Raw genomic sequence first — 12,183 nt, forward strand, 5'->3', positions numbered from 1 at the left:
TTCGTTTTGCCAATGTGCTAGTTATCCGTATCGCTCATATTATCAAATCAAACTTTCCCCATAGGATATAATGAAAACCAGGATAATTTTTTCCACAGTAATTCATTCATATAAAAATTACTGATAAAAAAAATGATTCAATCAATAATACTCCATAATTAAAATAAAATATATATAATGTAAAAACAACATAAACAAACATACAATACGATAATATTTACAAATTAACTTACATGTGAAAGATGATCATTTAGGATGATTTATAGACTCTGTTATTTGAAAACTTATTCTTTTTGTGCGACTTTGAAAAAAAAATGATGCATTGACACCAATGACACATGCTTTTGCCTCCTTTTTAGGATTTCTCGGAAAAATGGGAAATTGCATTGTTGTTGGACAGATTCAATGCTTCTTTGCTGCAGCTTTATTTGACTGGTTCTTTCCTACATAATTTTGCACAGACCCCCTTATTCTGTACATCTCTATAATCTCATTTCAAGAGAGGGACTTCTCTTTACATCAGACGAGATGTTGTCCATAAACTCTTGCTACTGCATGCAAAGGAGATCCACCAGTTCATCTAAGGCCAACTTCTGGTCCTGTTTTACCCCACTAGTTCTTGAATGCCCTCAGGTGCCTCCAGTCCACTTGTCTTCCCCAAGGACACAATATCTTAGACAAATATTGAATCCTGCTTATTGGCTACCCCCCTCAAAGACATCCCTAGTTCAATATGATAATCACCTCACAGTTTTCTCCAAGCAGAATTTAAAAAACTTCAAGTGAACATACATGTGTTAGAAATGCTACGGCTGTTTTTCTATCGCAAACAGTCACACTCCCACATGCCTTCAACTTCTTAGTGAGGTGCCCAGACCGGAGATGTTAGGGGAGAATGTTAAACACAATTCTACAGTACGTGTGTAGATGAAAGCAAAAACCACGAGCTCATTTGCGATAAAGTGGAAATAAATAAGCAAAGCATAGTATTTTTTTGCTCGTAATGCGAATCATTGCTTGCTAACAGTCAAATTTTGTTTAAAATTTTTGCTCGTTATGCAAAGTTCCACTAATTAATTGACAAGCCACAAGTTTATCTTAGAAACGGAATATATTGTATTTCTCTGAATAAGTGCTGCATGGACATATCAGCCGCAGTGAAGAGAACAGTAGTACAAAAAATAGCGCCACATTTTTTATAGAGGGATGATATTTAGTTCTAAAACATTTAATTATTTTTTCTTGTATGCCATAAGCATCTCTCTGAGATGGGAAGCGGGGTGTGTCCGGTCCTTCAATGTATGCCATAAGCAAATATTTTACAGAAAATACTGAATGCTAATAATAAATTCTGAGTAGGTGAAATGTATTTCAAATGTACTTAGGTGAATTGTACTTATTTAATTAGTATTTGAATGTAATATGATAATGACCACAGCCAATATCTTAAGGTGCATCTACATACGATTCATTTGCTTAGACACACACACCTCTCTCTCTCTTTTTTTGCCTTCTGTCTTTTTTCTTCTCTTCCCCTCTCCATATACAACCCAGCCAATCAAAAATATATATTCTAAGCTCCTTTTGATGTGCCAACCGTCATCAATTTGCCCCAAGTTTGACATCTGTTGTGTGCGCGTTGCCTGGCTCACAATGAAATATTTCATGACAGAGGTACACATTGATGAGAGGTTTCACCAATCTACTCCAGGACAACACATAGCACTAACATGTAGTTGCACAAGTAGGGCTTGGTCCTTTGGGAAAAAAGCTTTACAAGTCTTCAAAACCATGTTTTTCAAAAATGTGAGCACTGTGGCATGTAGGCAGAGAAATACAGTAATTTTACAGTTGAATCCTGTTATAACTAACTCGCAGAGAAAGAACAAATCACTTTGTTATAACAAAATTTTGTTATAAAGGAATTGCAGGTTTTTGCATTGATTAGAAAAATGTTCATTAAAATGAGATTCCCCTCTGCTATAATGGTATTGATTAGAACAGGATTTGACTGTATTTCTACAAATAAAACAACTAAAAAATAATAATAATAATCAACATGTGAGGACATCTGCTATAAAAATTGTATATTGCTACAGAAATTTGCAATAGAATGGGATTTGACTGTATTTCTATAAGTAAAACATGTCTTCAAAAAAAATTCAGCATACGATGAAAATTTTCTATAATAATTTAAATCTTATCAATCAATCAGAAGAAAAACTGACTTACTAATGCTGGCCAATAAATGTGTCTCCACTCTACCCAAGCAACATCATTTTCGGAAAATTCGGCTTCTAAGAATAAGAAAAGAAATGGCAAATGACGTGCTATATATCAGAAAATTCTATTATCTCAAATACTACATTAGTGTTAGGTACATCTTTTTCTGTTTATAAACCATAGATTACATAGCGGGTTTTACATATATATATATAAACCACCCATCAGAATTTCTTAGTGCGGATAATAAGTTGCTGCATTCTATCCACAGATATGGTTTTCTCAGGGGTGCAAGCGTCCCTCATCCATTTTGGAGCAGAAATTTCGAAAATGGAGCAGAACTAAAAACTAACTACATTTGCAATATAAGATGTAATTTTTCTGTGAAATGCCAAAAGTTTTGCCAAAAATGGTTGGAACAAATAATTCTAAATAAATTTCCTTCACAAATCAAAGTCCATTTAAATTTTTTCTGAAGTATGTCACTACGAAAACATGTATTACTGATATGACGAATAAAAATTATTAGACTTTTCAAATTAAGCACCATGCATACTGAAAATCTAGGCAGCAAGAATTTCTGCTGCTTGAACAACAAAATCTTATTCATCTTGATATAGCAAAAAAAAAAAAAAAAAAATGTGTGTGCAGAATATAATAAGGGTTTCTGTGAAAAAAAGTTAGCTTCTCACAGAATTTAAAGAAACGATTAAATTTAAAATTTAACAATGCAAAAAAACGAGAAAAATATAAATACCTTATTTATTTAAACAATTTCTCAACATAATAGCATGTTAATAGATTAAAAATGTTTTTTTCTGCTGTTTTCTCAGCCTGAAGACTGTTACAATATTTTCTATACGAATCATGAGTCGCTTTCAGAAGTTCAGCATCTCCATGACAATTTTTTTTCAAATTTTTCATGTCCTTGAACATAAGATTTTGTGTCTTATTCTATTAAAGTATTGGATGGACAGATTTTTCACTGTTCAGACTTTTGTTAACACTGAACTTTCACTGTCTACGTTACCATGTGCTAAAGATAAAAAAAAAGCCTTCACCAAAACTGGAAATATTTTGAATTTTGGGCTGCTGCTGCTTTCAAGGTTACAAAATTTGAATATGCATGCCCAATATCAAACTATCTATTCTCTGAACTGATTTCACTTCTTGTAATTCTTTGCATTGTAGTGCAATCCATTCATCACACATAATTGATAGTTCTGTTAGTCATACAATGTTAAGCAACATCCCAGAAATACGTGAGGGAGTAATGTACCATCCCAGCAATGCACGAGAGGGTGCAAACATTTCATTCTCTCCAACATGTTTTGGAAAGGTAGGACATCTATATATAATAGGTATCTCACAGAAGTTATGTATATAAAATGAGCATGTTCCTAGTACAAACTCAGACGTGCCAACTTTTGAAATCCAGAAATCCGGAGATTCTCCCGAGGGGGGTAACCCCCCTTGACACTCATAGACTCGATCAAAAAAAAAATTCATAAAAAAAAATTCATAAAAAAAAAATTTCGAATTTTTTTTTTTTTTAATAAAGAAAAAATTACATTCTCTTCCCCCCCCCCCCAAGGCAGGTTCTGCATTGCCCCTGAGAAGAATATAATTCTATGCCAGTCTTTCCATGCAGAATAAAGAAATCATATCTACATACTGTTCATAAAGTATGTGTTTCCTTTCGTGGATGCTATCAGTGATTGATAATCTTGGGTATATGAATTCTTAAAAGCTTTATATAGCTTAAAGTTTTATATTTTCTTTCTGAAGATATTTAATCGGAAGAAAAGATTTTAAAAAAAATTCAAATTACAAAGCTGCGGACGAAAAAACGTGTTCACCGCGCGGCTGTTAATGGAATACAATAATAATTACACAGGAATTTCGGCAACGAAGGTCATGCCCCTGATAAATGATTGCCGATAATGCTACGAAAAGAAAGTCGCGTCTTTGCCAGTTGCTTAAATGCGGTCACAGACTTTTTTTTTACGGCTGCTTGATGAAAATGACTACGGCTGTCCTCTACGGGTGTTTTCCCTAACCACGACGGTAATTATTGACGCCACGACAACGCGAAAGCTCGCATAAAATCGTATTTTCTGCCAAAATCTGGAGAGCGGGAGGAAGGATGAAAAATCCGGAGTCTCCCGCCTAAATCGGGAGAGTTGGCAGGTCTGCAAATTCCTTCCTGTGACTATTGTTAAGAGCATGCCCCCCCCCCACCAATGTTAGGGACGGACTGTGCGGCCATATTGGGCGCCGCTGTAAGAGGGGTGCCAAATGGAGTTGAAAGGACAAAAAAAGCTTTGTAGACAAAAAAAAAACCTGTGGTCAGTAGCGCCAAAAATAGGTTCTGCATGGGTAGATTTTTTCCTTCGAGCTGCTCTGTTCGCCAAATCCGGATTTTTGCGATGTGAAATCGTCACGATCAGCAACAGCAGACAATAACCACATGACCGCATAGTGGCTGGATGACAAAACTATGGATATTTTAAATGGAGTTTTTACAGATCCCGTTTTTTTCCTAACGATCTCCGGAAAATTTTGGTGATTTAAACGAGTAAACCAATCCCCTTTTCGATTCTTCGCAAAGGCACATGTGTAATCTTGTCAAAAATAAAGCGCATCTATGCCGTAGATACGCTGTTTTTTGGTAGCTGCAAAATTACCGTTCTTTTCAGTATATAACCTGCAGGACAAAAAACGCTCTCCATAATCTGAAAATTTGGCATATTCATTCAGGGACTTTGATTGACCCGCGGGTTATGCCAATAACAGTGCAGGACTTTGTACTTCAAGGTAGAATGACTTTCCAAGGTCATGAGATAACGCAATTTTGGTACATGGTGGGGAGTGAAAAAAAATTTATGTTTCCCCCTGTATTTTTTCCTTGCCTCGGAATGAACGCATCATGTGAACAAAATTTTTGTTTCTTTTTCCAGAATTCCAGGTATTTGACGCACTACAGCGCATTAGCGGTACCTCCGCAAACCACAAACAAGAATTGGCACAAATGTGCAGGGATTCTGCGCCTTGGAGCACCACGTAGCAAGAGGACGCAGTTTGGCACAGCTCTGGCACCAGTTTTCTGAAAAGAGTGGAATAGACATGCAGTGGAAGTACCTATATGGAATGTCAAGAGACTGAAATAATGAAGTTGATGTTAGATTTTAATGTACTTATCTTCTGATCCAAAACAATATACTATTCCTGTCGTCAACTGTTAAAACACGCCATCGTCAATCATAGGCAGCCAGTAGGCTAAAGTCATTGTGTTAAATTACATCTCAAAAATCAAATCTCACAAACCAAAAAATCTCTATCGGACCCGAAACATGACATAAGGATATAGCAGATACACACAATTGTGACAATTTTGGATTTGGAAGGCCGGATTGATGCTTGCTGATTGGAAAATTTTGTGTTTTCTCCCAAACAAAAAAAGATTTTCTTTTGGATTTGATTTTGATTTTACACAATGCTTATGAAGGATCAGTTTTTTTTTCCGGGTAAAAGAATTCTTGGGAAATAATTTTTTTCTTCTAAATGTAGAGATTTTTTTACAATCATGGGCGAAATTCGGAGCCTCCTGGAAAATCTGGGAGACTTGGCAGCTACGCCAGAGTAAGCAATTTTTAAAAAGATTCTCAACCAATATCAAGTTCTTTGATATTTCAAACTCAACTAAAAATTACAGCTTACATATCGAAAAAATAAGTACGTTTTGTTTCAGGAAGAACAGGAAGAAATCTTATTGCAATTTTTTTTTAAATTGGTGGTATATTGTGTTTGCTATACAGACAAATGCACAAAACTAAATATATCACTACGCTTTAGCCTAACTGAATGAAAAAAAAAATCAAAGATAATTAAATATCTCAAAGTGATAAATTTATAAAAATGTTCATGTACATACCAGATGATTTGCTATCTTCCTCATACGAATCGTAGTTCATGTGGTCATGACTATAATCAAAGAAAAAGATATTTTAATTTAAAAAATACGAGAAATAATAATCAGATAAGTCTATACTTGGAAAAAGACCTAAATATCTGACGCAGTACTTGAAGCAAAAAAAAAGACAGACATTGCAATTAGAAAAAGTGTACCAATGATTATTCCATATTACACGATTAAATCTTGGCACAACACAAAATAATGGATATCTCTCCATTAATTTTATCCTCCCCTGCCAAAACGCATCATATCAGGACTTGATAACTTGGGTTCTTTTTCTATGTGTGGTTATCGTAATATCCCTTCAGCGCCACAACCAGATGCTTGGTCAGCCGAGGCAAGCATGCATTTTGGAACCCCCCCCCCTCCGTAATGTTAAGAGGTGTTATAGGGTGAAATTTGTGCCTTCTCTGGTTTGGTGCTTAGGGTTAGGGCACCAGACTTCGCCTGCTCCCCTCTAGTTGTAGCCTTGAATACCCCAACCAAAATTACCCAGAGCTGTTCGATTTTGAAGTTATGCGATCCTCCGTGAAAAATCCAAGTTTCTGAAATTGGCTGAATATTCGGCTAATATTTTGATTGAATATAAATTTTTTTTTAAATTCACCACAATTAGAAATAAAATTGGTGTCTTTAATTGAAAATAAAATTATTGGTAATTTCAGATGATTTATATTAAATTTTATTTATGCAATTTATCATTTCAATAAATACTAAAAACTGGTAATTGAAAGATTTTTATTGCCATGATATTGACAATCAAAAACAATGAAATATTGCATTTTAATATTAATTACACAATCAATTTATTTTTTCAATACATCACAATTTTACAGCTAATCAAGAAAATGTCTTGATCATTATTTACTCTCAACTAGTAATGCATCATAAAATTTATGACAAAGGGATTTACACCGCACAGTAAAATATAATCAGTAAATTTTTAATTGATGCAAAAAATTCTAATTAATATAATTTTTAAAAATTACTTTGTTGTGCTTAGATTATCACAAATATTTGGTCGAATACCCAAGCATTATTTGGCCAGGCTGAATAGCAGACAAATATTCGTCCCATCTCTCAGAACACCATAGGAGATAGAACTACTGATTTTCAAGCAGCTACTATGTATATCGATGAAAACTTTGCTGTGATTTAGATTGCTGTTTTTAGAATCAAAAGGCTTATTGGGTGCCTGTCATTTTTGAAGAGGCGGCCACAATTTCATATCTGAGAGAAGCCAGTCTTAAAGAAAAATTCACTTAATTTTACTTTAACATTTTAATTTTTTTTTTATTATTTACAATATATTTGGTTTCTGCAGTTCTCCAGTGATTTCGACCCACAGGTAAAAGTTGTTTTCTTGCCTACAAGCAGCTCATTTCTTTTAATAGACCAAGGTATTATAAAAACATTCAAGGCTCTTAACACATGACTTTCATTTGCACAGATTTTAGTTATGCAAAAATGTGCAGCAAAATTATACATTTGCAGCAAATTTTGAAAACCAAATTTCAGTTACAGGATACATTAAATTTTATTACAAAAGAAATTTTATAAGAAAGAAAAACACAAGTTTTTTTTTCAAGTTTTGATCCTAATCAACTAATATTCGCATGTATTTGTTAACAAAATCATACTCCCACCTAAGTGATTGTCGTTGGTCTCACCTATCATGTAGCTTCGAGGTATTACTGTATGTATATAGTACTATATATATACAGTCGAACCATATTTACATCCATATTTTTATGGGCATCTTTTTCTCAGCCACCTCATTGGGCATTTTGCCTGTTGTGGCGTTGTATTTGAACCCTGTTGTAACGCTAACCCAACTTAGTGCCACAAATTTTCAGTGAGCAAATCTTCCATATAGGGATTATATTGTAAAAAAACATGTTTTAGCACCAATTCGTTATAATGCCTATACTAAGATTCATCATACCTCATCAAGAAAAAAGCTAGGAAATTATGATGATAAATATGGGATATCACTAATTTACAGACCAAAAATACAATTTTTAACAAATTTGCTAATTACTGCAAAATGGATTAAAGGCGGGGAAATAAAAGGTTGTTACAAATCGCAGTAAAAAAAAATTTGACTAAAGAAACAGTCAAATGACCCGATGACCATATTTCATTTAGAAAGATAGAGCAAACTTAGATCTTTAAAATAGTAAAATATGGGACGTTGCAAATTGTCTTTAAAAACTTTGTGATATAGGTCCATAAGTCAGCAAAATCCCCAATCGTAGTTAAAATTGCTGAAAAACGTTGAATCAGACAGACAAATAATGTAAGATGAATTTATTATCTTACTTATTTTATTTTTTATTGTGACACATTTATACACATAATTACCATATCATATAAGTTTCAACTTATCATAATAAGCCATGAAAAAGCTGTTTCTTAATGATTTTAGTATAAACATTATAAATTTAAATAAGCACCATTGAAAAAAAAAACGAGACAAATGAATAAAAAGAAATTCGCAACTACTGAAAATACAGACATGCCCCGTAATACAGAACGCAAGTGGTCTGCCAAATTGTTTTGGACATTTTGTGGTCCTTGGGTTCAGAAAGATTGAGAAACACTGAGTTAAATCAAAGCACATCAGTTTAGTCTCTGATGCATTGAAAAAATATTAGAATCTGATTCTGAACCGCACCTGGCTAACGGAAATGAACTTAGTAAAGGGCAGGACAATTTTTCTTTCTTGAACTGAGACGGATCTCTCTCAGAACAGAGGTGTGCTTCAACTGGTTTGTTGACACGTTGCAACATATCCATAGACCCCCCCCCCCCCGGCAGAAAGGTCAGATTCATTCCCATTTATTTATTATTTTTAAGTTAAAAGTTTATTTTGTTTGAAAATATAAATGTTTACCTTATTTGGTTCCATTTGTGGTCGGATGTGATGATTGCGAGTGAGCGATCGCGTCCGATTCGTTCTGATTTTTGCTGATCAAGATGTTTTTAATCATAGTTTTAATGTTCAGATCCAAAAGTATATGCAAATTATGGTAAAATGAAATAGTTCTGTGATGGAAAGCACCAGTAATTGGGTTGGTCCAAAAACTTAATTATTCTTTGTGTTTGTATATATACGTCGTCCTGATACATGAACGCCACTATCTACTGCAATCTCAGGCGCTACCGCTGCTTACTTCTCATGGAGAGTTCATGCTAAAAAATAATGTCATAGTGAAAATAGTTTGTGCTTTGGGTACTTTGTCATCTTTGCCGGCTGGACCGTGGATTTTAAATATCATATTTAAACATCTCATTTGAGCTTGTTGCAGAAATGATCTAAAACCTACAAGGTTACTGCATCATTGACAGGGTCTTTTTTTTTTTTTTTTTTGGTTTAAATAGCATTAGCATTAAAAACAATAAAATTCCTGAAAAATCATTAAAACTTCTAAAATAATTAAAATAAAATGTTTATTAATGTAATTAATAATACTATTTCCATATTATAATCAATAAATATTTCTTACATTTTAACAAAAACCAACTTTGCAATTTAATTATGTTTTGCTTAACTCAATGTGGATTACTTTGTATTTTAAAATTCTTTTAATGTTATTATTAATCATATAATATAAATTATCTAATATAATTATAAAAATATAATTTTCTCCAGTTACTTTCAAAATGCTTAATTAGAAAGCTATTTTGTGAAAACTATAATAAAAATTAGGTGAATACAATACATTTAATGAAGCATAAATAATGCAGATTAATTAGCAATAATTTACGATATATATACAGGGTGATTGTAACTAAAGTACTGATTTCAAAACACTGTAAAAAAAAGAGCCATTGTCAGAATGACTTAAAATTTACATGAATATTCCTGAAGCAATGGAATTTTATATGGCAAAGGGGAAAAATACACATAAAAATGTAAATTTAACAACACTGTACTCATCCAACACATGGGAAATTCGCTCACAGAAAGGGCAAGATAGCCAGTCAGGGCAAAATGATAACTTAATTAGCATTGCACGATTTCACAGTTCATGGAAACATCACAAAAATGAAGTAATTGAACAAACTACAACTTACTCCAGAAATGTTAAATATGTTGTCTGCTGTGTTCTGGCTATGAAGTGAAAGCACAAAAATGCTTGTTCAACAGCAGATCAAGAGTATGCCATGGACATGATGTAGATGTGCTTGCAATTCACCTTTATTAAACCAAACGTGCTCCCATGTTAATATTCCGGAGGAACTTCTAACGTATAGGGAATGCACTGGATCTTGCAATTCACCAAAGTTTGCAATCCGACCACTGTTCATAACATTTGGAGGTACCCCTCTTCCCCAGCCAGAAGTTGCAAGGGTTAAGGTTAGGTGAACTGGCTGCCGGCCAGGTGTCATGTCATCCTGTTATTGTCAAAATAGCAGCAGCCGCTTTGCTGGTATTACAATATACAACTTGATTAAAGTTGTTCTATCCACACACTGATGCTGTTGAAGCGCCGAAATGATGTGGTTGCACAAAATAGATTATACTGCTGGTCAAGTACAGCATCATCTACTTGCATATTTTGCACTACTTGCAGTTTTTTTTCCTTTTACCAAAGAAATTTCCATTGCTTAAAGAGTATCCATGAAAATGCATACTCTTTAAGCAATAAATAATATAATAAGTACTGGTTATTCTGACCAGTACTTATTGTATAGTTTTGGAATCAAGACTTTACTTATAATCACCCTGTATATAGCCGAATATTTTTCATAAATCTGTTACTACTATAGAGTAGAACCTTGATTAACTGGGCTTAACCATGAAAGTATAAAAATATACTAAATATCAAGACTGGGTGATATACAGTGTGAGATGTGCTACTTCTTACGGGAAAGAAAATGAAAATGTGCATGAGGTAATGTAACTACTAGTGTGTACACTGGTCTTTGTCTTTTAGGGACAGCTGGTGTCTTTATTGGATTATAAGACCACCTGTGTGTGTGTGCCATTAGCACGATGGTGTCACTACTGTTACTTCTTTGTGAAGGAAAAAAGAAAAGCAAAAAAAAAAACCCACTGAGAAAATGCACCACTACATTTTTTAGATGCGTGATGCAATCCTTATTACTGAATTTGCTAAAGATAGAGCATCAGAATTCAGCCAAAGGTTTGAAAATGTGGTAAGAATAAGACTGATGATTTTGGCTTCTATATATAACTTTAAATAACTAAGATACTTCACATGAAAAAATATATATATATATTCAGGACACTTTTATGAGAGTTTTTGTAAAAAAACAACTTATATCATCTAAAGATATACCATCTGAATGTACCCCAAGAATATAAAATGTAGTAAGAATGAAAAATTTTGGCTAGTAATGAACCAATATATTTTTCAAGTAAAAAAATTATATTTAGGCCACTTTCATTTCATTTTTTGAAAAAACCAAACTGAACCCTGATCATTGATGCTAAGCGAATTTGCTTGAAGTGCAAATATCTGCCTGTGCTTTCGAGCGTTCGCCTCTGCATGAATAGGATGATCATTGATCACGTGCAATCATGGCACAGTTCGCTGCTGGTTGATGAATCTGCTTCCAGATGTCTTATCTCCTCGTCCTCCGAATGCTTACAGATGGACTTGACGTTGAGGTGAATTTGTCGGATAGTCCAGACTGACTGCCATCGTAAACTAGTCGCGTATGGCGAGATCAACCTAATATATGATCACATGTTATCCGGAATCTATCTAAAATTAATTTTAAGCTGTACTGGAAAATTAGCTGTTGCCAAAATTAATCGTTAAACTGAAATTTTTAGTGTAAATAAACGTCGTTGGCAAAAGAAAATTGTTTCCTATTTTCATTGTATTGTCTGCCAAAAAGGTAAAAAATAAGAACCCAAGAATGTACCAAAATGGTGCAATGTATTTTAATATCTCTGGAGAGTCAAGCTATCAAAGTTCCACTGTATTTTATAGAGACCCACTGAGGCC

At 33.8% G+C, this 12,183-nt stretch overlaps 1 protein-coding gene across 2 annotated transcripts in view; it reads right to left on the bottom strand.

Annotated features, from left to right (window-relative positions):
• The window catches only part of LOC149088131 (uncharacterized), a 60,307-nt gene that overhangs the window by 13,790 nt on the left and 34,334 nt on the right, over positions 1-12,183 (bottom strand). For both annotated transcript variants that reach the window (XM_089244796.1, XM_089244788.1), the window contains exons 3-4: positions 6,158-6,207; positions 2,233-2,297 (exon numbers count right to left, since the gene is read on the bottom strand). In XM_089244796.1, coding sequence (XP_089100922.1) covers positions 2,233-2,297; positions 6,158-6,207 — 115 coding nt within the window. The remainder of the gene's footprint in view (positions 1-2,232; positions 2,298-6,157; positions 6,208-12,183) is intronic.

The sequence above is a fragment of the Pholcus phalangioides genome, unplaced genomic scaffold (assembly GCF_987345545.1).
Source record: "Pholcus phalangioides strain wild (caught in Gottingen) unplaced genomic scaffold, Ppha-v1.0 ptg000003l_1, whole genome shotgun sequence".
Lineage (NCBI taxonomy): Eukaryota > Metazoa > Arthropoda > Arachnida > Araneae > Pholcidae > Pholcus > Pholcus phalangioides.